This window comes from Tarenaya hassleriana, unplaced genomic scaffold (assembly GCF_000463585.1).
Source record: "Tarenaya hassleriana unplaced genomic scaffold, ASM46358v1 Cleome3, whole genome shotgun sequence".
Lineage (NCBI taxonomy): Eukaryota > Viridiplantae > Streptophyta > Magnoliopsida > Brassicales > Cleomaceae > Tarenaya > Tarenaya hassleriana.
Window position 1 is genome coordinate 5981302 of NW_010966177.1, and position 23519 is coordinate 6004820.

General features: G+C 35.9%; 6 protein-coding genes across 8 annotated transcripts in view; all 6 read left to right on the forward strand.

The window, feature by feature from the left end:
- LOC104819645 (rac-like GTP-binding protein ARAC3) overlaps positions 1-177 on the forward strand; it is a 2614-nt gene extending 2437 nt beyond the window's left edge. Inside the window, exon 8 of the mRNA XM_010549793.1 lies at positions 1-177. The gene's annotated coding sequence lies outside the window, so the exon portion shown is untranslated.
- Positions 178-322: 145 nt separating this feature from the next.
- Positions 323-2084, forward strand: LOC104819646 (ubiquitin-conjugating enzyme E2 29). Its single transcript, XM_010549794.1, has 4 exons — positions 323-971; positions 1183-1310; positions 1426-1530; positions 1737-2084. The coding sequence occupies exons 1-4, from the start codon at positions 902-904 to the stop codon at positions 1878-1880; spliced, it is 447 nt and encodes a 148-aa protein (XP_010548096.1). The 5' UTR covers positions 323-901; the 3' UTR covers positions 1881-2084.
- A 1524-nt stretch (positions 2085-3608) lies between these two features.
- Positions 3609-7834, forward strand: LOC104819647 (serine/threonine-protein kinase CDG1). Of its 2 annotated transcripts, none has more exons than XM_010549795.2 (11): positions 3609-3764; positions 4097-4393; positions 4492-4565; positions 4661-4779; positions 4870-4988; positions 5087-5518; positions 5610-5861; positions 5955-6118; positions 6208-6423; positions 6515-6664; positions 7385-7834. In XM_010549795.2, exons 1-11 carry the CDS (start codon positions 3755-3757, stop codon positions 7619-7621), a joined length of 2070 nt encoding a protein of 689 aa, XP_010548097.1. In that variant the 5' UTR covers positions 3609-3754; the 3' UTR covers positions 7622-7834. The 2 variants fall into 2 exon arrangements, with proteins under 2 accessions (XP_010548097.1, XP_010548098.1); XM_010549796.2 differs by having other exon boundaries at positions 6208-6321.
- Positions 7835-8505: 671 nt separating this feature from the next.
- Positions 8506-10370, forward strand: LOC104819648 (basic leucine zipper 19-like). The gene is made up of 3 exons (XM_010549797.2): positions 8506-8789; positions 8946-9850; positions 10101-10370. Exons 2-3 carry the CDS (start codon positions 9097-9099, stop codon positions 10127-10129), a joined length of 783 nt encoding a protein of 260 aa, XP_010548099.1. The 5' UTR covers positions 8506-8789; positions 8946-9096; the 3' UTR covers positions 10130-10370.
- Positions 10371-11133: 763 nt separating this feature from the next.
- Positions 11134-11874, forward strand: LOC104820177 (agamous-like MADS-box protein AGL97). Its single transcript, XM_010550547.1, has one exon. It carries the CDS (start codon positions 11134-11136, stop codon positions 11872-11874), a length of 741 nt encoding a protein of 246 aa, XP_010548849.1.
- A 2631-nt stretch (positions 11875-14505) lies between these two features.
- LOC104819656 (transcription factor ABORTED MICROSPORES-like) lies at positions 14506-17578 on the forward strand. Of its 2 annotated transcripts, XM_010549814.1 has the most exons (10): positions 14506-14556; positions 14838-14949; positions 15036-15236; positions 15360-15438; positions 15542-15610; positions 15724-15831; positions 15913-16344; positions 16447-16713; positions 16812-16988; positions 17117-17578. In XM_010549814.1, exons 2-10 carry the CDS (start codon positions 14849-14851, stop codon positions 17558-17560), a joined length of 1878 nt encoding a protein of 625 aa, XP_010548116.1. In that variant the 5' UTR covers positions 14506-14556; positions 14838-14848; the 3' UTR covers positions 17561-17578. The 2 variants fall into 2 exon arrangements, with proteins under 2 accessions (XP_010548116.1, XP_010548115.1); XM_010549813.1 differs by having other exon boundaries at positions 15724-16344.
- The last annotated feature ends 5941 nt before the right edge of the window (positions 17579-23519 follow it).

The window sequence follows — 23519 nt, forward strand, 5'->3', positions numbered from 1 at the left end:
GAAAGAGTGATTCCAGGAAGAAAGCAATCGGCTGTAACGAATTTGCCCCCAACCCCACTGTTTTTTTTAACCCTTTTCATAAGTTGTTTCTCCAGGAAAGCAGGAACTTGTTGTCTGTAGTTTGAAAATCTGACAAGTCAGAGAACTTCCTATAATAAAATTTCTAGATTGAATTCTTGTTTGTGTCCCCATCTGTAAATAAACGTATCCGGTTTTCCTTGTTTCATAGATTCTCATGGTGTATTTACTTTCAAACCAGTTTTTACTCCAGATTTCTGGCCTCCAATTCATCCATTTCAATCATCTTGGAATCATTTTGCAGGTGCAATGAACCCGAAGAAGATGAGGCATGCATATATAGTTATGGATTATGTTAAAGATTCTTGCTCCTTTAAACTTTCACCATCTTTCTTATCTTTTTCAGATTCCCAAGCAGATGGAACTTTACCAGTCCACTAAGGGAAGGGAGATCAAATGGTATCTTTCATCATGTTTACACCATTCGTGTAAAGGTATGTGTTTCTTTCAGAATCAGACTTCCTGTTTTGAGAACAGAAATGGTTCTTTCACATTATTGCCTTAAAACAATGGTAATCAAGATTAAGTGCCAATGGAACAAAGTAGAGGCGAACAGATTTGGTTTACAGAGCATTCTTTCTCCTTTTTTTCTGAAATTCGGTGGCTATATATCCGCTGAATCTGCTTTTCCATCTGGAATTTGTGCCCTCTTCCACTTTCATGCAAGTCTTCAAGAGAATCATGGTATCTCTACCGCTCAGACCTTAAATGCACATCCACCTTCCACTCTGCAAACCATCCATAGATTTTGTTTTCTCTCTCGCTATTCTCTGTCACCAGCTTTGAAGACCCTTTTTTTCCTGTAAGTCAAGTGTTCTCTGCCATGGCAACAAGGCGGATTTTGAAAGAACTCAAGGAATTACAGAAAGACCCTCCTGCTTCATGCAGCGCAGGTATGATCCAGCTACATAAATCACACGCTGGCTTTGTTATTTCCGTAGAATCTTTCACTGTATATTTTGGATGAACACAGGATAAACCATCAAAGATCATTGTTTTCGGTAGAAAAAGACGGTCTTTCCCCTCCTTGACCATGGCTTTCTCTCTGGTTTGATCCTTGAAAATGGTTTCTAACATATGCGATGGGGGGCAACATTATTTCAGGTCCAATCGGAGAAGATGTGTTCCATTGGCAAGCCACGATAATGGGTCCGGGTGATAGTCCCTACGCAGGCGGTGTCTTCCTCGTCAACATCCATTTCCCTCCGGATTACCCCTTCAAACCTCCTAAGGTGCTTTCGCAAGATCAGAAATCTCCTGCCTCAGAAGTTCATTACAAGACCCAACAAATAAGATCTAATATTTCTTTTTCTTGTGGCCTGTCCTTTGCTCAAACTCGTGTTTCAGGTAGCATTCAGGACCAAAGTGTTCCACCCTAACATCAACAGCAACGGAAACATCTGCTTGGACATTCTCAAAGACCAGTGGAGTCCTGCCCTCACCATCTCTAAGGTTGTCATGCGAACCCATTAAACAAGAACACTAACCCACGTTTCTAATCCCCATTAGAACTCATTTCATGAAACGAAACCGAACCAGAGGTGGATCGTTAAGTAGATCAAGATTAATAAACTAAGCAAAAACAGAGCTTTTTCCTTGCTTTTGGGGTTAGAACTGAAATGGGTGATTTTATTTTATTTTTGGGTCTGGATTTGCAGGTTCTGCTCTCTGTGTGCTCTCTTCTTACAGATCCTAACCCAGACGATCCACTGGTTCCAGAAATTGCGCACATGTATAAAACCGACAAGTTCAAATATGATTCCATGGCTCGAAGCTGGACCCAGAAATATGCAGTGTTCTAACTCGTTCACTGCCATTAATCGTTATGATTATATATATATATATATATATGCTTCATTGTTGTTCATGAGCTCTTTCCTCGCTGGTTTTGTTCTGTAATAACGTGGTGAAATATCCGTTTTTTTTCTTTGTTCCTTCCTTGTGGATTCAAAAACTTGCTTGATGCTGTGGTGAAAGGAAAAAAAATCACTATTTACTGATTGAAATCAGTCTGGTTTTATCTATAATTTTTTTTAATTGTCAGTAGAAAATGTTGGGTTTAAATGGTATTTTAGGCCAAAATAGACTTTGCTTTTATCATTTGTGGATTTTGAATAGCCATAAAAAATAATTTAAAACATATGGAATTATTTTGAATTGGCAACAAAAAATATAGTAATAGGTACACCCAATACCATATGAGTTATTCATAAAATATGACATGGTTAAAATTAGACATCTTTTTCACCCCTATTAATTACTCAATCAAATAAAGAACACAATATATACACATTTTTTATATTTTTTAATTACCGAATTTCTCGTGAATATTTTTATTGGACTAATTAAGGGGATAATTATTTTTTTTTTTTAAAGATTTGGTTAACAAGCACATGAGCTTCTTTATCGCGTAAACTAACTACCAAACCAATCTCAGTGGTTGATCTAAACCCATTCGTTAAATTGTTAAACTGAAACCCATATTTTAATTTGATTCTTACTTTATTATAACATTTAATTAACTTCATCAATCGGTCACCATTGTAATGAACTAATATGCCCACCTAAAAAAAAGGTATTTCTATTATTTTATTGTTATATAATTCTTTACCCACCAACTTATTTGTATTTCTTAAATCATATTCAACTTTTCTTTATTTTTTTAATTTTGGTACCACGAAAAGTCAATAGAATATGGTGGACCAAAGGGTCAAAGCCAATTACTATATATAATAATGTATAATATTAATATATCTTTCTATAGATACACAATGAGAATGACAGCAGGAGCCACACGAGAATATTGTTGTCTATTTATAATATTGTTAATTATAAATACACTATTGAAAATACTTGGAATTAATATATATATATGTTCATGTAAGTCATTGGAATTAATACAATGGAGTGTATATATTACTTCAAGTGATTTATAAGTTTATATATATATATATATATTTGTGATTTAGTATAATCTTTTTTTTTTATCCGTAAATATTCCTCCTTATATATATATGAATCAATGATTACACATAATCTTAATTAATAACAATTCCATATACCGATCTCAATTGTGTTATCAAAATATGAAACATTTATATGATGCACACACAAAACAGCATTTTTTCCACACACTTACTTTTATAACATAATTATAATCAGACGAATATATTTATAACCACAAGATAAAAAAAAATCAATTTATAGTTTTTGTCTTTTCATTCTTTTTAAATTAAAAAAACGTGGTGCGGACGGAGTTCGTGAACTTCCCGATACTCGTATGCGACTTTGTTGTTACGTTTAACCCGTAATAACCGGTTGCTACACTTTCCAACGCCCTTTGAAGTCACCGGATATCGTGGGTTTCCCGCTATATTTGCCGGTTATCCCCAACTAACTCTTTTTTTTTCTGGGTTCTATTTTCCTTTACAGAACTTTTTTTTTGTTACATAAATTTTTAAAAATTCAACGGTCAAAAACCTAAGAACCAATAACTGGTCCCCTCTCTCTTTGCTCACTCACTCATCATCCTCTCTCTCTCTCTCTCTCTCTCTCTCTCTCTCTCTCTCTCTGTGTTGCCGACACTTTCTACGATCAAAGGAGGGGCAATTTCGTGAGAGATTTGGGTTCTGAGATTAAGATTTTGTATTCAAATGGGTCTAATTCTGGAATTACAATGGTAGCAGGTACAATGATGACGACCCAATGGCGGGGAATTTCACTAGTTTTAAAAACCAATCGAATAATACAGACAACTTATGTTTTGTCTTCTAATGTTCATCGTTTTCCTTTGATCGTTATGCGTCTGTATAATGTTCTCTGCATAATTATCATATAATTATAATCAGATCCTTGGAAATTTCCTATGGGTGTTTGGAGAGTTTCTGTTTGTTTTCCAGGAAATGGTTATTTAAAGAACGAAACAAAGTTTGGATTTTTGTGCTGAAAAGGCGCTCTGTACTGATGAATCCCGGTTAAAATTTCTCAACTTTCCGACAAAACCTTTGTTATAATGCAGAGATCAACAGCGTTAAGCTCGAACGTGCGAAAGACATTTGCTTGGATTTCGCTTCCGTTGATGATCTGAAAGCCCCCAGTGCCGTTCTGATCGACAAAAGGAGAAGATTTTCAGAAGAAGAGGAAATGCCAGCGATGAGAGAAACCGAGTTTGATCGTGTTCATGAGAAGCAGAGAAACACTGTTCTGGTCGGAATTCGAATGGACGAAAGCGGCAGAGATGTTCTGGATTGGGTGCTCGGAAATGTGACAGAACCCGGAGATTGCGTTGTTGCGGTTCATGTTTGTTCAAGTTCTTGTGAGCTTTTTTCTTCTTTTCTCTCCTCATGGATTCTTGATTTTCCGCTGTTATTTTTTCCGGGTTCTCATGTTGTAACGACGAAACCTCATTTACAGATCGTGCCTTGAAGAGCAAGTCATCTCTGGACCGGTACTTGGATGTGCATAGAGGATTGTATTCTACCAAGAAGGTAGCTTGTTTTCACTCTTTCTTCCCTCGGCATATTTCTCGTAAAGCCGAGATTTTAAGCAGGAGGGTAACGGCGAATGTCGATCTCGAGAACAGGTTGAGCTTAAAGCAGAGGTTTTGACAGGAAGTTCGGTCCAAAGGGTCTTGGTTAAAGAGGCAAAGAACTGCAAAGCCGTCGCCGTTGTGGTGGGAATAAGAAATCATAGAAGCTTAAGGTGAGAAATCTAAGATTTAATTCAAAACCTTTGAAATCCTCTTTGCCGGTTTCGGGTTTTTAGTCTTAAAAAAACGGATTCGGGTTTCAGGGATCGGGTGTCAACAGCTAGAGGCTGCGCAAAACAGTTGCCTCTAACCACAGATGTTCTGGCCATCCACCGGGGAAATAATATCTTTAGGCGGTCCAACAATCATCAACTACCTCAAGGTTCATCAATTCTCTCCACAACCGAATCTTTATACATATATATATAATGTGTCTCGGTATTTATATGTTGAACTTCATCATGGTTCTGGTTATTGCAGTTCACAAGATGGACTGGAGTCCAAGTTCCGGACTTTCTGAAAAGTCTTCAGACAAAGAGAGTGGATTCGAATCTGATGAGTCGAGGGTTAAAGTCGATGAATTTAAGGAAGAGATCTTGAAAATGGGTCATGACGAAAGGAGGAGAATTTCGGGTAGATCGGTATCTCTTCCCTCGGTTGATGTTTTGGACAAGAAACCAGGTTGGCCATTGTTGAGAAGAGCTGCTTCGGAAATTCCCCAAGCTCACCACAGCAGGAAACTGTCGGTGGTTCATTGGGTCATGAGCTTTCCCGAGCGGTTTCCACAGCATCAGAATTCGATTTCTGAAACGATTTCCGTCGAGAAGAAACTAAAGGGAATCGTACTGAGGGACAGCAGCCGATGGTGTTGCTATGATGTTCTTAGGACAGCAACATCTGAGTTCTCTTCAGGTAAATCTCGATTGAAAGCCGTTCGATCTTTGCTTTGTGTTTCTTTCTAAATCTAAATCATCTTTGTTTTTCTTTTTCCGTTTTCTGATAGAGAATCTGATTGGAAAGGGAGGGTGTAACAAAGTGTATAAAGGTGTTCTTCCAGATGGCGAGGCAGTAGCAGTGAAAATCTTGAAATCTTCATCAAAGGAATCCATAACGGATTTCGCCCATGAAGTGAGCATCATCTCTTCTTTGAATCACCGATACATTGCCCCTCTGCTCGGTGTATGCGCCCAAGAAACCGATCTAATCTCGGTTTACAGTTTCTCATCTAAAGGAAGTCTAGAAGATAATCTACACGGTAACACAACTTCAGAAAACTTCATACGCATTGTTTCATTCACCTTTCAGCAATTCAATCCATAGTTTACCATATACTGATGTGATTCTGCAGGTAAGCAAAAGGGCAAACACGTTTTGTCATGGGAAGAGAGATTCAGAATTGCAGTCGGGTTAGCGGAAGCGTTAGATTATCTCCATAACCGATGTTCAAGACCCGTTATCCACAGAGATGTCAAGTCTTCGAACGTTCTTCTCTCGGATGATTTAGAGCCTCGGGTAATGAGAAAGTACTAAACTTTTTTTTCCCTTCAAAGTGTTCAGATTTCTCATCAAACCCCATTCATTTCCCCCTTGTGAAAAAATAGCTGTCGGATTTCGGGCTTTCGATGTGGGCTCCGACCTCTTCCGAGTTTCTGATACAAGGGGAAGTCGTGGGGACGTTCGGGCACCTCGCACCAGAGTACTTCATGTACGGAAAAGTGAGTGTCAAAGTCGACGTTTATGCCTTTGGAGTGGTTCTGCTAGAACTCATATCAGGAAGAACTCCTATTTCGTTAGGACAGGAGAGTCTGGTCATGTGGGTAAGTGTTCAGACAGAAGGAAAACAAACCCTAGAACGAACTAGGTTACTTGCATCACAAGCAACGTCCAACGAGATTTCTTGGTATGCAGGCAAAACCGACGATAGAGAAAGGGGATGCAGATAAAGTGTTGGATCCAAATCTGTCAGAGAAATTCGACGAGGCTCAGTTTCAGAGATTGGTTCTTGCTGCTACGCTCTGCCTGACCACAGCAGCTACCCTTCGTCCCGATATCAAAGAGGTAAACTAACAAATACATGGATGCACCCCCCCTTTTTAAAACCCAACAGATCGTGGACGAGTGGTCAAACTTGGGTAGGAGGTAACTCCACCTTGAGGTTGAGTGTTCGATTCCTGACTGGTGGGGAGGGAGGTAATTTCTGGATTTATATGATCCATATACAAAGGCTGCTCCCGTGCCGGAGGTTTACCTAGTCAGCGGGCCCGAATGGTAGTAGATAGGGGTCCTCCGTTATAAAAAAAAACAAAACAAATACATGGATGTCTTTCATGAGATGGATTGCTAAAAAAAAAGTTCGTCTTTTACCAGAAAAAAATGCAGAAGCTATATGAAAATACCTTAGGAGTGTCATCGGTCCTGTCCGGCCCGAACCCGCACTCTCGGTCCGAGGATTTCGAGTTCGGGTTCAGGTTCACGTTTAATTTTTTCAAGTCTATAAAATCAAATCCGAAGCCTGACCTATCGGATCCTCAAGTAAAAGCACTTCATGCTTTGGTTAGTTTAACCACTGCCAGAATTCGGTTTGGTAGAAACCAAACTGCATTTAAACCAATCCATACGACAAAACCGTACCAACAGTCCAATGGAACCGAAACAAGAACTCGATTCTAGACAGTACCGGTTTAGCAGAAAACCGAATCGGATAAAGACAAACCGGGGGACTCATGCATGAAAGAACATCTGTTTCATTCGTGTATTTGTGTGTGTATATATATGCAGATACTGAAGCTTTTAAGAGGGGAAGCCGAAAAGGAGATGGAGGAATGGATGAAGAGAAGGAAGGAGGATTCAGAGGAAGATAAAGATTGCTTCGACGACGAAGTTTACCCTAATTCGAGCGCAGAATTACACTTGAGCCTCGCCATGCTCGACGTAGAAGAAGATAACTCTGTTTCTTCGTCGTCTTCTTCTTCTTCTTCTTCTCCTGGAGAGATTCCTTCTTCAAGCTCTCATTAGGGTTTGTTTTAGGGTTTCATGTGTATATATATATATATATATATGGACAGAAACCGCAGTAGATAACTCTTGTCTGTGTTTGGAGATCTTTTGTCCCTCTCCATTTTTGTACAGATGAGAGAAGAGATGGACAAAGGGGGTGAAGAATAAAGGAAATCAGAGTGGAGGAACTCACAGATAATAAATAATATATGGTTTATTCGGATTTCGGTTTGTGTTTGATTTATTTATTTCTTTTTTAGAAAATTATAACCACTCCATTTTATATCAAATTGTTTTATTCTATTTTAAAATTTGGTTTCATTTTTTATTGATAAAATTATTTTTTTCAAAGAACATCCTAATATTGAATCTTGAGTTGTCACTTATAACGATCCAGGGAAATTAGATGGGATTAGTGGGTTTAGAGTTGCCTTTCTATTATTTCCAATTCACACGAACTTCCCAAAATTTATAATGTATATTCATATATTTTTTTTAGATGAACAAAAATTCGAACTATAAATTATATAGAAAATATATTAATTTTAGTTCAAAATTTACAAGGTCTCGGTAATGAATTTATGTTTGTTCATTTTATGAGTTTTTTAGCAATTTATTTTCGAGAAAATAACAAAAAATTCAATTTGAAAGAGAAACTTATCTAAATGAATAAAATATAATATAGACAGAAAACAGATTTATTCATATCTCATTTATTGTAAAAAAAATATCAAAATAATCAGATAAAGCGTTGGCACTGTCACATAATTTTGAAATTTTCAAAACTTTATCTACATTTCACAAGTTCTGTTTATTTGAAATATAGTTTTCCTAATTATTATGTATATATACTCATACGTATTTATCTATATATATATATACAGAGGGGGTTATGGAAACAAAAAAAAAAAGCCCTGATTCGGAAAAGTCTCTGGAATCTCTCTGTATGGAAAACCCTAAAGTCTCTTCTATGTCCATGTCTTTTCTTCGCCATGGAATCTCTGCCATCTGTTATTTGTCAACGCGTTTCTTTCATCAATGGCCTCGCCTCCCTGCTTCTAGTGTTTCCTTTTCGACTTTTCTCCTCCCTCCCTATAAAGCTCTCGCCATTTTCCCCGCTCGCTTCCCAGCAGCCGCCTCAATTTTCAATTTACGTTTTCCTGGATCCGTACTCACGGCGATGATGGTGATTTCTCTGCTCTTATCTTTCCCCTCTGACTAATTCTTTAAATCTACTTCGAATTCCATTTTTAGGATTCTGAAAGGTACGGACACAAATTTCAACTGCAGTAGATATCGAATGAGGTCAGTTGCTGAATTGCTTTGTGATTCTGTTCAATAGGTTATCAATTGATCCTCAAGCTTGCGAATTTCGAAGTATCGTCGGTTTGGGCATAGTATTTTTCCCGGAAATTATCATCTGGGTGCTTGATCTTTGTCGAAAAGCGAGGTCACAGTTTCAAACCCGTTAGGGTTGCAGCTGGGTTATTGTTATGGACGAGGGTGAGCTTGATTTCTCCAACCAGGAACTGTTTTCGAGTCCGAACATGGAGGGGATACGGATACCGCTAAGCAGCTGTTCCATGGATTCTTTCTTTGATGAACTTCTGAAGGACCCTCAAACTTGTACTCACACTCACACCTGCAACCCTCCAGGCCCAGAGAATACGCACTCTCACACATGTTTCCATGTCCACACCAAGTTTCTGCCATTGCAGAGCGGGGAAAAGGTTTCTACCGATGATACAGCTGAGTCCTCCGAAAAGAGGAACAGAAACAGGCCATCGGGTAATCGAGAAGCGGTCAGGAAGTATCGGGAGAAGAAGAGGGCTAGAGCTGCTTCATTGGAGGATGAGGTCATCAAGCTTAGGGCCATCAATCAGCAGCTGTTGAAGAGATTGCAAAGTCAGGCTGGTTTGGAAGCCGAGGTTGCGAGGCTCAAGTGTTTGCTCGTCGATATAAGAGGAAGAATTGAAGGGGAGATTGGGACATTTCCTTATCAGAAACCGATGAACACAAATTTTCCCTCCACACATATACCTATCTCATACATTGTGAGCCCTTGTGATCTGCAATCTGATGATCAAGCTTATTGCCCTCGTTCTAGGGTTGGGGATGGTGCTTCGATGAATGGTCAAGGGCTAAGTGATTGTTACTTTGACCAGTTGCAACGCTCGGCTAATCAGAACTCGGGTACTAAAGAGCATCCCGCGTGTGTGAATACATCTGACCCTGATAATCGAAAAGGTAAAATTACTATTTCTCTGCCAGCTATGTTATGGGTTAGTCAAGTGTTCTGAACTGAGATTCTTGCAAGTTGAGCAGTGTGGTCTGGCTTCGGATGTGTTTTGTTGTCTTGTCTTGTTGGTGTCTGCAACTCTTTGAACTGAGATTGATCTGTTCTTTGCCTTTTGTTGGGTTCTCTTTTCGTTTTGTTTATCAACTGATTTCGTTTCTCAATGGCATGAAACTCAATCCAGCTCGTTCATCCTTGTAGGTGGACCTTGTGCTGCCAAAGCAGGTTGAAGCATCATCTGATTCTTGTCGTTGTCATTTTGAAGTAGTTGAATAATGTGGCTGGGGCCATAGTCCAGAAATAAATTTAGGAAAACGTCGCTGTTTCCTTTCCATATCTGACTGTGAAACCACACTTGTAACAGAAATTGCCAGTTCGGAATGTTAGCTATTCGGTTCGGAAACGGTTTATTCGGTAGTCTAAAATTTGTACCAAATTAGTAATGTATATTATTCAGTTCCGGTTTTCGTATGGTTCGGTTTCAGTTTTTGTTAAAAAAAAAATTAGATATTTTTAAGAAAATTTCTGTTTTTCGAGAATTTTATAAAATTCGGTTCGGTTCCAAAAAATTATGTTCCATAAAAGACATGTCGTCTTGGGAAGTTTGAATGATATGGTTTGAAAAAAATACCGAAATTTTTGATTCTGTATCCGAAACGCCCTCTAAAGCACCCCTGGTCTAAAGCATGAGTCCAAAGTACGAAATATCTAAATTATAACATGCCAAAGAATGGGATACATCATCACATTTGTATATATTTTAGGTTATGCGTACGGTCCACGTACGTGGGCCCACTAATGGGCCTAGAAGCCCGTTACATGAACAAGATACAAAGTATGATCTCCACAAATGGGCCCACAAGCCCACGTACTTTATCCAATACACTCATCAAACCCAATCTCCATAAGCATGTCAATCGCCTGGAATGCTAACGACATGGTTCCATGGTTTCCTTTTTTCCCACCCAAAAGAAAGAACAAAGAAAAAGGCAATAACCGGGCGGTTTCACTTTTCCGGTTTTAAGATATTTCCTTACAGAAAAAAGGAAAGAAAAAAAAAACAAATCGCCCCGTGAAAATAGAGAGAGAGAGAAGAGTGTTCATACCGAAAAAGATCTATATATAAAGACATGAACAGTAGACAACTAAGTCACAAAGCCACATCTGTCTCTCTCGAACACTGTTTCTGTTCTTCTCTATCTCTCTCGCTCGTAATCTGCGCGAGAACTTAACGATGGGAGGGACGAAGAGGAAGATCCCGATGCAGAAGATCGAGAAGAAAGAGGCGAGATCTGTGGCATTCTCCAAACGGCGCGAAGGTCTTTTCCGGAAAGCTTCCGAGCTCTGCCTTCTCGGCAATACCCACATCGCCATTTTAGTCACTCCCCCTTCCGCCAATTCCAACGTCTCCTTCTACTCCTTCGGCCACTCTTCCGTCGACGAAGTCGTCGACGCTTTCCTCAACAACCGAACTCCGACATTGTGCGACGATCACGCCTTGTCCCGCTCTCGCGAGTCGAAGAACAAGGATCGCTTGGCGGGGAAGAAACAGACTTCGGGGCTAGGGTTTCGCTGGGAGGAGGATGGGTTCGAGGAAACGGCTAGTACACGGGATTTGGAGGTCGCGATTGATGAGATCTCCGAGCTCATGAACATCGTGAGGCTCCGACTGAACGACATGAACAATCAGAGACCTCGTCTCCTGGAGAAGCCGAAGCCTGGTGAGTTAACTGTTCAAGATTTGGGCAGCCATGGCGGGAAGCATGATGATACTCTTGGAAACCTTGCGCCGCAAGTTTCAGACCAACCCAACAGAATCTCCGAGAATTCCGACATATTCACAGAAGCCATGGCGAATTCCGGTATTCGTTTCGAGGAATTGGAAGAAGCCAGTTCTCTATATGAGAAAGATTTGGAAGATCCACCAGTAGATGGCATCAATTTTGATGATATTTTCACACACTTCAACTTTTAAGTAAGAAATTAGATTCGTTGACCCAAGTTTGGGTGGCCTAGTGGTGAGAGAACATGCTAATGTTCTCTCCTGGGTTCAAATCCAAGCATGGAGAAGGGCATTCACTTGGGTTTTTCCTGTCCTCTGGAAGATGTAGTCGGACCAAAGGCCCGGTGAATTTCCGGATTATTAAAAAAAATAGATTCGTTGTAATAACCCACTTTTATAAATATATAAATTTGTTGTAATAACAACCTGTTTTTTTTTAAAAAAATCCATAATTTCGGAACTTTGTGTGAAGACAATTAAAAATACAGAAAAAAAAAACACAAAAGGATCGAAGTTCGAACCAAGCATGAAGCATTCAAGAAATTCTAAGGTTCTCATCTCAGTGTTATTAATCTAAAGCATGAGCTCTATGTATCGAATATATAAATTATAATATGCCAAAGAATGGGACTTAGTATGACATATCTCGGTTACATGCATCATTAGGGTTGGTTTATTCGGATTTCGGTTCAGTACCATTCAGTTTTAATATTAAAAAAATTTACGATTTTTTTCGATTATTTGTTTATTCGATTCGGTTTATATTTAAGTTCAATTTTTCGGTTTTAGAGAAATTATAACCATTCAGTTTTATGTCTAATTCAATTCAATTACGATTATATGTTATTCGGTTCGGATTGGTTTGGTTATTCGGTTATTAACCACACCACCCCTTTACATCATCACATTTGTAGATATTTTAGGTTACGCGACGGTCCACTTACTTGGGCCCACTAATGGGCCTAGTAGCCCGTTACATGAACAAAGCAGAAAGTATGATAGTTCCACCAATGGGCCGACAAGCCCACGAACTTTATCCAATACACTAATCAAACCCAATCTCCATAAGCATGTTAAATTAACATTGTTAATCACGTGTTATTATTCAATACATATAATGCTTAGTTTACTACTACTTTAATTAAGTTTTTCTTCCCCTCGAATAAATATTTTCAAGTAGCCATTCGTCGCTGGATTATGTAAGATTCACAAAAGTATAAGTGAAATCTAAGGCTCAGGCATTTTTCTGAAGTTGAAAAATTATATGAAAATACATATATGATATATATATATATATATATATATATATATATATATAATTTGTTAATATTTGTCATTTTTAGATGGATGCAATAATAACAAGGAAATTATCCAAACTTGGATAATTCAGCCGGTTAAACAGGGGTGCAAAATCGAATTCAAACAGAATTGAAATGGATAAAAAATTAACTGAAAAACTCAAAAAAAAATTTAAAAAATTGAGTTTAAAAAGAATGAATTTGAATTCGAATTGAAATTGATATAAAAATTGAATGGTTATATTTTTTCTATAATTAAAATAACCGAACCCAAATATAACTAAACCAAAACCAAACTAAAATCTGAAATGACCATCCTAACTGAACCGATCAGTGACAAAAAATAAATTATTTTTAAATCCAAACCATTCGACTTTTATATATTTTTTATAATTAAAAAATTCAGCGGATTTTTGCCTCAACTATATCTTTATAGAGGATTGAGAAGTCCATGTGAATACCCTATTAAAGTGGAGACTTGAATCCGAATTACAAAAAAGTTTTCTCTATATATTAACAGTTGAATCATTTGATGTTGGATCCACGGTTATATGCTAACAAATTAAATAAGAATATCTTTATTGTTTTTTGGTCAATCGTTTTAAATTTTATCATTTAAAACAATACAAAATTATATACTCATATATATATATATATATATATAGGATTTTCAGATTGAGAGAAGGTGGAGAGTTAGGTCTTTTATATGAGTATAGATTAGGAGACAAGATTGAACCAACTTTGCTCAAATCTACACATCATCTTACGCAATAATGTCTCTATATTCCCTTTTTTTTCTCCCTTTTCACTTTGTCCAACCTTAACATTTTTTTCATATATATATATATACACACACACACATGTTATGTTTCATCTTTGATACAAAGAATATATATATATATATATATATATTTATGTTAAAAGTATCTAATCCGTGAGATGTTATTATCTTCAAATTTAGAATCAAAATCCTAATTAAAAGAGGAGGAAAAACGGTTTTTTTGTTCTTGAAATTGATTTAATTATTTTATTTAAAAAGACAAAAAAAAGAAAATGAAGATCTGATTATTTAGATACGGAGTAGTTGAGACACCGAAAGAAGAATATATAACCTAAACGGAACGAAGAGAAGCTCTCAACAAAGGTAGTTAGGGTTTTGCACGCTATCTTAGGTCATGCAATCTGCTCCTTCCATCATTATTCACATATTATATATTCCCTTTCATATATATATATATATGCATATATGTATACATTGATATATCTCATGTATATATATATATATATATACACATTTATCAATCTCTTCCTTTCATGCACGCTGCACTTCACCTACCAGAGTAACAGCCGAGCTCTTTTAAATTAGCCAAAAAAGAATAAAGAAAATATACACTCGTACATACACACACACACACACATATATATATATATATATATATATATATATATATATAAGAAAGAATATATATAATCAGAAAGAATATATATAAGTAACGTTTTTTGCAAGGTTAGTTGTAACATATGGGTCTTCTGGTGATTGTGATGTTATGAGCCATCATTGAAAAGCTCAAATTTTGTATGGATCTTTTATATATTATTATCATTATACTCTTTCTTTCTGCCTTTGTTTGTGTTCTATATACGACTAATTGTCCATTTCTTTCGGTTTAAGTGATTAGGGATTTGATTATATGATTCACTCGATTTCTAATGATGATATTAACAGTTAAGTCATCCGGAAGATTAGTCAAGTTTTGTAAAAAGTTTGAGTTTTGGGTATTTATACATATATGCATGTTCTTGATTTTGCTAAAACGTTAAAAATTTTGCCTATTTTGTGTGTGTATATATATGCAGTGATTTAGACAATGGAAAGTACAATACAAAATCTCTTGGAAAAACTGAGATCTCTTGTGGGGACGAGAGGTTGGGATTACTGCGTTCTATGGAAGCTGAGTGACGATCAAAGGTTCAATATCGATGCCTAATTATATATTTTATAGTGGCCGATTAATGACAAAATGTACTTAAAGCTAAGTTCTTGTCCGAAGACAGGTTTGTGAAGTGGTTGGGTTGTTGTTGCGGCGGAGCAGAAGAGATCATCAGTAACTTCGACGGCAATGACAATGGCGGAGAAGGGTTTTGTTTCTCGAGCGGTGTGCCCTCACGTTGTAGGGATGTTATGTTTCATCATCCAAGGACCAAATCTTGTGAACTTTTGGCTAATCTTCCTGTTTCAATCCCTCTCGAATCCGGGTACTACACACACACACACACATATATATATATATATACATGTGTGCATGTGTGTATTTATCGGTTTTCGATTCATTTTTCTCAATGTGTCTTCTCATTTTTGTTTTGATCTCTGAGCTGTAGGATTCATACAGAGACTCTGGTGTCAAACCAAACCGCTTGGTTAAACTTCTCAGACAGGTCGGAGCCAGAGTTTCTGCAGGTACCATGTTCTTGATTCTTCATAAAAACCCTATAACCCTATAAGATTTCTTTAGATGATCATAATATAATCCTGCCTTTTATTTTTTGGTTTCTGAATTCAGGAAACAACCTGCACCAGGGTTCTGATCCCAATGCCAGGTGGGTTGGTCGAGCTATTTGTGACCAGACAAGTACGTACGGTTCCTTGTACTTTGTCTTGAATCTTGTAGCTCTTCCTAGGTTCGGTTCTGAACGGCAGATTTCGGACAAAACAATTAGAATGGATGTTGTTGTTATTGCATAGGTGTCTGAAGATCAACACATTGTAGATTTCGTAATGAGAGAATGCAACTTCTTGTTGGATCACACATCGATCGGGGCATTGTCGATGAATATGATGGGAGCAGAGAAGGTTGAATCCAAGCCATATGAAATATCCGAAGGATTCGAACATAAAGGAGCTAAGGAGGATATGAATCTTTCTTTTGTGCAGTTGGGCGAGTACGAGGTCGAACACATCAAGTTGAAGAACGATTATCAGGAATTAGGGTTCCTCCCGGAGAATAAGCATATGGGTATGAACCCGTTTAACTTGGTGGTTGCAGAAGATGAGATTATTGGCATGGAAGCTCTGCACAACTCCATGGGAGTTGGTGCGGTGGATATGCATAACGTCGAGGGTTGTGACCCTAGCTTACAGGTCAAGGAACAAGACGACAAGGAAACTTTCAGCCATGAGAATGGGAGGCTGGAATTGGGCTCGGATTGCAGTGATCAGATGGATGATGAGGATGATGCCAAGTTTAAGCAAGAAAAAATAGGAAAAGGGTCTCAGGCCAAGAACCTGATGGCTGAGAGGAGGAGAAGAAAGAAGCTAAACGATAGGCTCTATACTCTTCGCTCATTGGTTCCAAAGATATCTAAGGTATATGTCTGCATATACACTTCTCGGAATCTGGTTCTTCATTCTTTCGTGTTTTTTTTTTCGTTTTCGCTAAAACCCTTTTGGCGGTATATGTATATATAGTTGGACAGGGCGTCGATTCTCGAGGATGCGATAAACTTTGTGAAGGAGCTGCAGAATGAGGCAAAGGAGCTACAAGAGGAGCTTGAAGATAATTTGGACACTAATGATGGATCCAATAGACACAATGGGGATGTTGCCATTGGAGGTAACAATGATCTGGTAAAAGGCTTTCACTCTGGTCTCTCATGCAACACCACCAATGTCCCAAATCTAAAACAAGATATGGATCCTAATCAGAGTTCCAACGAGAAAGAACAGAAAATGGAGGTTAGTTTACATCTTTAACAAGAACAAGAATCTCACTTTTTCTGCTACATTTTCATTGTAATAAAACGAGTTTTTGTCATTCGGGTGGAGGGTTTCAGCCACAGGTGGATGTAGCTCAGGTAGATAGAAAGGAGTTTTTTGTGAAGGTGATATGCGAATACAAATCGGGCATATTCACAAAGTTAATAGAGGCCATGGATTCTTTAGGGTTCGAGGTCACAAATGCAAACACAACTCGCTTACTCGGTCTTGTCTCAAATGTCTTCAAAGTTAAGGTAAAGCTCCTCTGTGATCTTATGTCGATCTGTGCAGATGAGAAAGAGACTGAACATGATTGAACATACATATACACACACATACAAATATATATATATATATATATTTTTATCTTGTTGTATTGCAGAGGAAAGATAGTGAGATGGTGCAAGCGGAGCATGTGAGAGACTCGTTGCTGGAAATAACTAGAAACACATCCCGAGGATGGCATGGTGGTGGTGATGATGATGATCATATAGGGTTTCACTGGGCGGAGGATGGGTTCGAGGAAACGGCTAATACGCAGGATTTGAAGGTCACCATTGATGAGATCTCCGAGCTCATGAACAACGTGAGACTCCGACAGAACGACAAGAAGAATCAGAGGCCTCGCCTCCTGGAGAAGAGGAAGCTTGGTGAGTCAACTGTTCAAGATTTGGAAATCCATGGCGGGAAGCATGATGATACTCTTGTCGGAAACTTTGCGAGGAAAGATTCAGAAAAACCCAACAGAATCTCGGAGAATTCTGACATATTCACAGAAGCCATGGCAAATTATCTAAAGCATGTGATCAATGTATCGAATATATAAATTATAATATGCCAAAGAATGGGACTTGATATGACGTATCTCGATTACATGCATATTAGGGTTGATTTATTCGGATTTCGGTTCGGATTCGATTATTTCAATTTCTGAAAAAACTATAATCGTTTAATTTTTATATTGAATTTGATTCGACTCGATTATGATAAGATACTCATCTTCTTCAAAAAAAAAATACGATTTTTTCGATTATTTGTTTATTCGATTTGGTTCGGATTTAAGTTCAATTTTTCGATTTTAAAAAAAATTACAATAATTCGATTTTATGTCAAATTCAATTCAACATACGGGTTATATGTTATTCAATTCAGATTGGTTTGGTTATTCGGTTATTAAGCAAACCACCCTTATACACGATCATCGCATTTATAGATATTTTAGGTTCTGCGATGGTCCACGTAGTTGGGCCCTCTAATGGGCCTAGATGCCCGTTACATGAACAAGGCGGAAAGTATGGTAGTTCCACTAATGGGCCGACAAGCCCACGTACTCTATCCAATAATCAAACTCAATCTCCATAAGCATGTTAATTAATCACGTGTTTTAAACACGTCAATGAAATTAAAAAACGGTACGTGAAATGCTAACGATATGGTTCCATGGTTTGGAAAATTTCCCGAATGAAACGTGTCTTTCTTTCAAATGAACCAAAAAAAAATCGATTGGAAAAATAAATAAAACAGTGAAGAAATAAGACAGAGACGATGAAGGGGTAAGAGAAAACGAAATAATTATTTTAAAAAAAAAAAGATTACGTAATGTTATGTGAATGTGTGCGCTTTGTGTGTGACAGGTCGTGGCCTCGATACTTAGCTTCTCGGAAACAAGACCTATTCCATTTTATATATACAATACAATAAAGATATTATAACAAAAAAAAAACAAATTTCCCATTTTAATTATTATGTTTTTTTCCTTCTAACGCCACCTCGGTTTTATTTAAATAGTATTTGGCTTTTGTAACATAAGAAGCCAGACCGGGAAAGTGGAACCATTCAATGCTTGTGTCCGCATTCACGATTGTATCTGTACACACACCCCATCGCGACATTTAATCATACACATACATATGTCGTGTAGTTTTTAAAAGTTACTTAAAACATCACACATATATATATATATGTGTGCATGACAATACCTATAATACAAATTTAATATCGATTATTATTATTCAATACATATAATGCTTAGGTTACTACTACTTTAATTAAGCTTTTCTTCCCCTCAAAAAAAAAATCTTTTCAAGTAAACCATTCGTCGTTGGATTATGTAAGATTCCAAATGTATTAAGTGAAATCTAATGCTCATGTATTTTTTTTCTGACGTCGAAATGTTATATGAAAATACATATGTATGTATATATGTATGTGTATATGTGTGTGGATGTTGGTATACACGAAGGAAAGTGGGGATGACGATGAATCCTATTTACCAGTCAAAATCGCTCGACAAACGGTTGAAATACAAATATATATATATATATATATATATATATATATATATATTAATATTTGTCATTTTTGGATGGATGCAAGAACAAGGAAGTTGATATCATCGTGTGAAATTCCTCGAGAAGAGAAGAAAAGGATTAGGGCAAAAAAGAAATAAGGAAACAGTTCACATGAGTTACGTGTGTCGGTGTCCATCGTAGTCTGTGACACGAAGCTGACATCTTTGCATGGCCACGGGAGACACCCACCTCCTCCGGTCCCAAACCCTAATCCCCATATTTTTTATTTAAAAAACAAAGTTTCATCGGTCCTAACCTTTATTATTTATTTCGATTTCCTTTTCTGCTTTTGATTTATTTAATTATTTATTTACTCCTTTTTAGATTAGGAGATCAAATGGGCTACTAAAATTTAGATGTGGCATTTTTGTTATCAATCGAATAACTGACTAAACCGAATATGACATAATCGTCAAATCAAATCCGACATAATGAAAATTAATCGAATTGTTATGTTTTCTTTAAATCTGAATAAATCAAATTCGATTTACGAGTTGAAAAAACAAAATGGTTATACTGAATTGAAAAAAATGAATTGAAAAAAATGAATATGATTTTGAAAAAAATGAATAAAAGAAATAACTGAAAAAACAAAAAAAAAAGTGAGTTGAAAAAAATGAATACGATTTTGAACCGAAGTTTAGTAGAAACCAAATGGTTATACTTTTTTATAATTGAAATAACCGAACCCAAATATAACATAATCAAACCCGAATCAAAATTCGAAATGACCATCTCTCTAACCGAACCGATCAGTGAACCAAATTGAACCATAGAGTTTCGAATAGGATCCGCGATGGAAACTGCATCGTTGAATTATGATTTAATTTCGATCGCGTGTTGGACCATGTAAATAGCTTATATTATATATATATATGTGTGTGTGTGTGCGCGCGCGCGCGCGCGCGCTTATACTATGCGACATATATACAACATTACATATACAATATATGTTTTTGCCTAATAATTGCGTCAGTATTGTTACTATATGAATCCACTGTACAAATCCAAATGTTCCCTCTTTCTGAACCCTCCAAAAAACTTGTATATGCGGGCGCACAAACATACATAAAAATACGTCACACCCACCACATGAGTACAATATCCTTGATTAGTTACATCGATATATATATATATATATATATATTGCACGTCTTGTATTGTTATGTCAATTGCACAGTCCAAGAATTAACGACAAATGATATCAAACGGATTGGGATGGGTCTAAGCTAAGAATAAGGTGTGCAATGTCATATTTAGTTCAAAGGACGATTCAACATTGAAAAAAACAATATCCATTCATTTTTTATATGGAATTTTCATTAGATTCATGAACTAATAGTTTGATTTGGTTTATATATAAACAAAGGTATTAGTGTTAAGTGATTTTTGGCTCCATTTATTCGATTATTTTAAATTCAGTTTTAGAAAATTTGTTCCAAATATATTTTTTAGATCATATTCCATTAAGACAAACAACTATAAATGCATGTATACGACAATATATATTACACTTTTTTTTAAACTAGAAGATTTATTGGGTCTTCGATCCACTTAATCCCTCTAGGGCCAGAATCACCCTTCGGTCACGCAATTAATTGCGCCATCTTCTTCCCACTAGTGGAATTGAACTCAAAATTTTGAAGTGACTTTGTCATCTCTCAACTAAATTACCAACTAGTCGGTTCAATATTACACCTATGTTTAAAGCTACGTTTTACATGTTTAACCTAACTGGAGTTTGCATGCAGGTGGTGTGAGGTAGTCATGATTCGTACATATGTGGACCCTATTTCATGAATTATCTCATTTGTTATATATTGTAACAATAACGCCGTGCGTCCAAACCCTGGTTATTAGTGAACTTGGATAGCTTCAATAAAACCATAATTTTCTATTGAAATATTTGAAAATTAATAGATTAGTATATATATATATATGTGTGTGTGATCGATTGTATTGGTTTGATTTGGTTTGGTCTAAACTTCATCGGATTCATTGGTCTCTTTCATCCCACGTGAAATAACATAAAAGAGGTGAATGAAATGAAACTACAAATTTTGGAAAGAAAATAAATCAATTTTCTGTATAATATATAGATATATTATATATGTATATATATATTTTTATAATGGTAATGTTCAGGTGGGACTCGATATTCAGACCTTTAACCAGAATATTATGAGTTTTAATGGTCTTGAATGCGAAACGTAAACATAATATTTTGACGAAACATAAAAAGTTTGAATGCGAAATAATCGCCGGTTCTTTAACAAAAAAAAAAAAGAAATAATCGCGGGTAATATACATATGTACATATACGTATGTATGTATGTATGTATGTATGTATGTATGTATGTATGTATGTATATGATATCTATCAAGAATGTGTTATGTGTGTGAATTAAATAACATTAATGAAAAACGCTAATTAGGTCTTTTCATATTTCTTCAAAATGAATAAATATGAAAAAATACATTAGTCGTTTTGATTTGTTAAAAAGGTGACATCCTCGGTAACGACTAAACAATTTCGAGAAATTACATAACGAATTTCTCTAAGGGAATCCGTATTTTGATTGCGAAATAATTAAATTATTTCGTGAAAGAATAAGTCAATGTTGTTGACTGAGTTTGCGCTATCAATCAAAGGAACTCTTCCCCCCACCAATAACATCCACCTCCCTAAATTTAAATCACTAGCCAAATATTAGAATAAAAATTAAACGAAAATAAATATTATTGTAGCAAATGAGCAGATTTTTTAATAAAAACAAAATGTGAAGAGAATCCAAATAAAAATAATATAAATCACAATATAAAAATTGTTAATATATAATATAGAATAAATCACAATATAAAAATTGTGTGTATATATATATATTAAAATAAAATAAATGGAGATCCGAAATGCTGTTGTATGATACGCACCGTTATCTATACTATGTCATACATGATTTCTACAATTATGTACCTAATATAATTAGGTTTAAAAATATGGCATGGTTTGCATCATCATGTTATTATATGTCATGTAACACATGGATGGATGGATAGATGGATGGACCCCTCCCCGAGTCTATCGTCCAAAACCCGACCCATCAAAAGAATCGAAATGAAAACCATTTAATGCAATCCCCATTTAAATAATACGGCTCTATTCTTTCTTTTTCTTTTTCTTTTTCTTTTTTGTCTTTTATCATCTAAGCTTTTGAGTGTAGTTTCATATAATTTTGTTTTCTTATAGAGATAAAAAAGTTACCATTGATGAAATAAAATTCCTTTTTCTTTCTTGGCTAAGAAATATTGACTATTCGTTCTTGAATTATTGACTAATATACACACATATATTGAATTATATATATAATTCGTTCTTCACTTTTCAAGATGAATATAAATTTTAATTATTAGGAATATATAATTATATTTTCTGTTGTCATTGTCATATCATTATTATTAGGGTTTTGGCTGTTTTTAGAAAATGGGTGGACGTGGGGTGCGACGCTCAATAAGTCACGCTTCTGCTTTATGCATATATTTTTTAATTTAAATAAACATGGCTGAATTTTCCTGCCTGCTTCCTTCGTTTATGACTCACGTAGACTTTATTTTATATTTCATAATAAATGATTTTCACTTACTCCTTTTCCCCCCCTCCCTTATGTCAGTCAATGCATTGCATAATACAATTCATAATGATCGTGTAAAAAGAGCCCTAGGGCAGTGTTCACAATATGGGTTTTTCTTATTTTCTTTAAATAATTCTGTATTGTTTAATTTCGAATCATATTTGTCTGCTGCGATTTCCGTGGTTTAGGACAAAGACCCATTTATTTAAAAACAATTGTAGTAAAATAATATATAGATACGTACTGCGTTAAGATTACAAACTGTATTTTTTCTAATTAATTTTTTATAATATGCTTTTGTGGAAAGCATTGATATATATACATTGATATATATAGATACGTAAGTAGACATTGATATACATTGAGATATAATATATATATATATATATATATATTTGGGATGTGAATATCCATGGAGATGCTCCCTCGGGATATGACCGAGGACTTTATCATATAATTTCAACGTTCCAAATCCAAATTCTGATTAAGTTCATCGGATTTGATATTTTCTACTGAGCTTTTCGGAATGTGATCAAGAACCGGAATACCATAGAAATTCGTAAACCGAAATTAAATTGCAAAATGACTGTTTTATTATTGATAATCCAGTAAACTTAAATCAACAATATATTTATTTTACTACAATTTTTAATATAAAAATCAAAACTCAATAATAATAATAATAACAATAAAATTATATACTGTAAATCTCCATAATTTATTATGTATAAACATTTGGCATATCGAGGATGGCATATATATATATATATATATATATATATATATATATATATATATATATATA

Bases quoted from the DNA above. Each gene is read 5' to 3' on its own strand.
- LOC104819648 (XM_010549797.2), top strand. From the start codon at position 9,097: ATGGACGAGGGTGAGCTTGATTTCTCCAACCAGGAACTGTTTTCGAGT. The intron at 9,851-10,100 runs GTAAAATTACTA...TCATCCTTGTAG, and splicing joins TGACCCTGATAATCGAAAAG to GTGGACCTTGTGCTGCCAAA.
- LOC104819656 (XM_010549813.1), top strand. From the start codon at position 14,849: ATGGAAAGTACAATACAAAATCTCTTGGAAAAACTGAGATCTCTTGTG. The intron at 15,237-15,359 runs GTACTACACACA...TCTGAGCTGTAG, and splicing joins TCAATCCCTCTCGAATCCGG to GATTCATACAGAGACTCTGG. The intron at 16,989-17,116 runs GTAAAGCTCCTC...GTTGTATTGCAG, and splicing joins CAAATGTCTTCAAAGTTAAG to AGGAAAGATAGTGAGATGGT.
- LOC104819647 (XM_010549795.2), top strand. The intron at 4,394-4,491 runs GTGAGCTTTTTT...CCTCATTTACAG, and splicing joins TCATGTTTGTTCAAGTTCTT to ATCGTGCCTTGAAGAGCAAG. The intron at 4,989-5,086 runs GTTCATCAATTC...TGGTTATTGCAG, and splicing joins CAATCATCAACTACCTCAAG to TTCACAAGATGGACTGGAGT.
- LOC104820177 (XM_010550547.1), top strand. From the start codon at position 11,134: ATGGGAGGGACGAAGAGGAAGATCCCGATGCAGAAGATCGAGAAGAAA.
- LOC104819646 (XM_010549794.1), top strand. From the start codon at position 902: ATGGCAACAAGGCGGATTTTGAAAGAACTCAAGGAATTACAGAAAGAC. The intron at 1,311-1,425 runs GTGCTTTCGCAA...CTCGTGTTTCAG, and splicing joins ACCCCTTCAAACCTCCTAAG to GTAGCATTCAGGACCAAAGT. The intron at 1,531-1,736 runs GTTGTCATGCGA...CTGGATTTGCAG, and splicing joins CTGCCCTCACCATCTCTAAG to GTTCTGCTCTCTGTGTGCTC.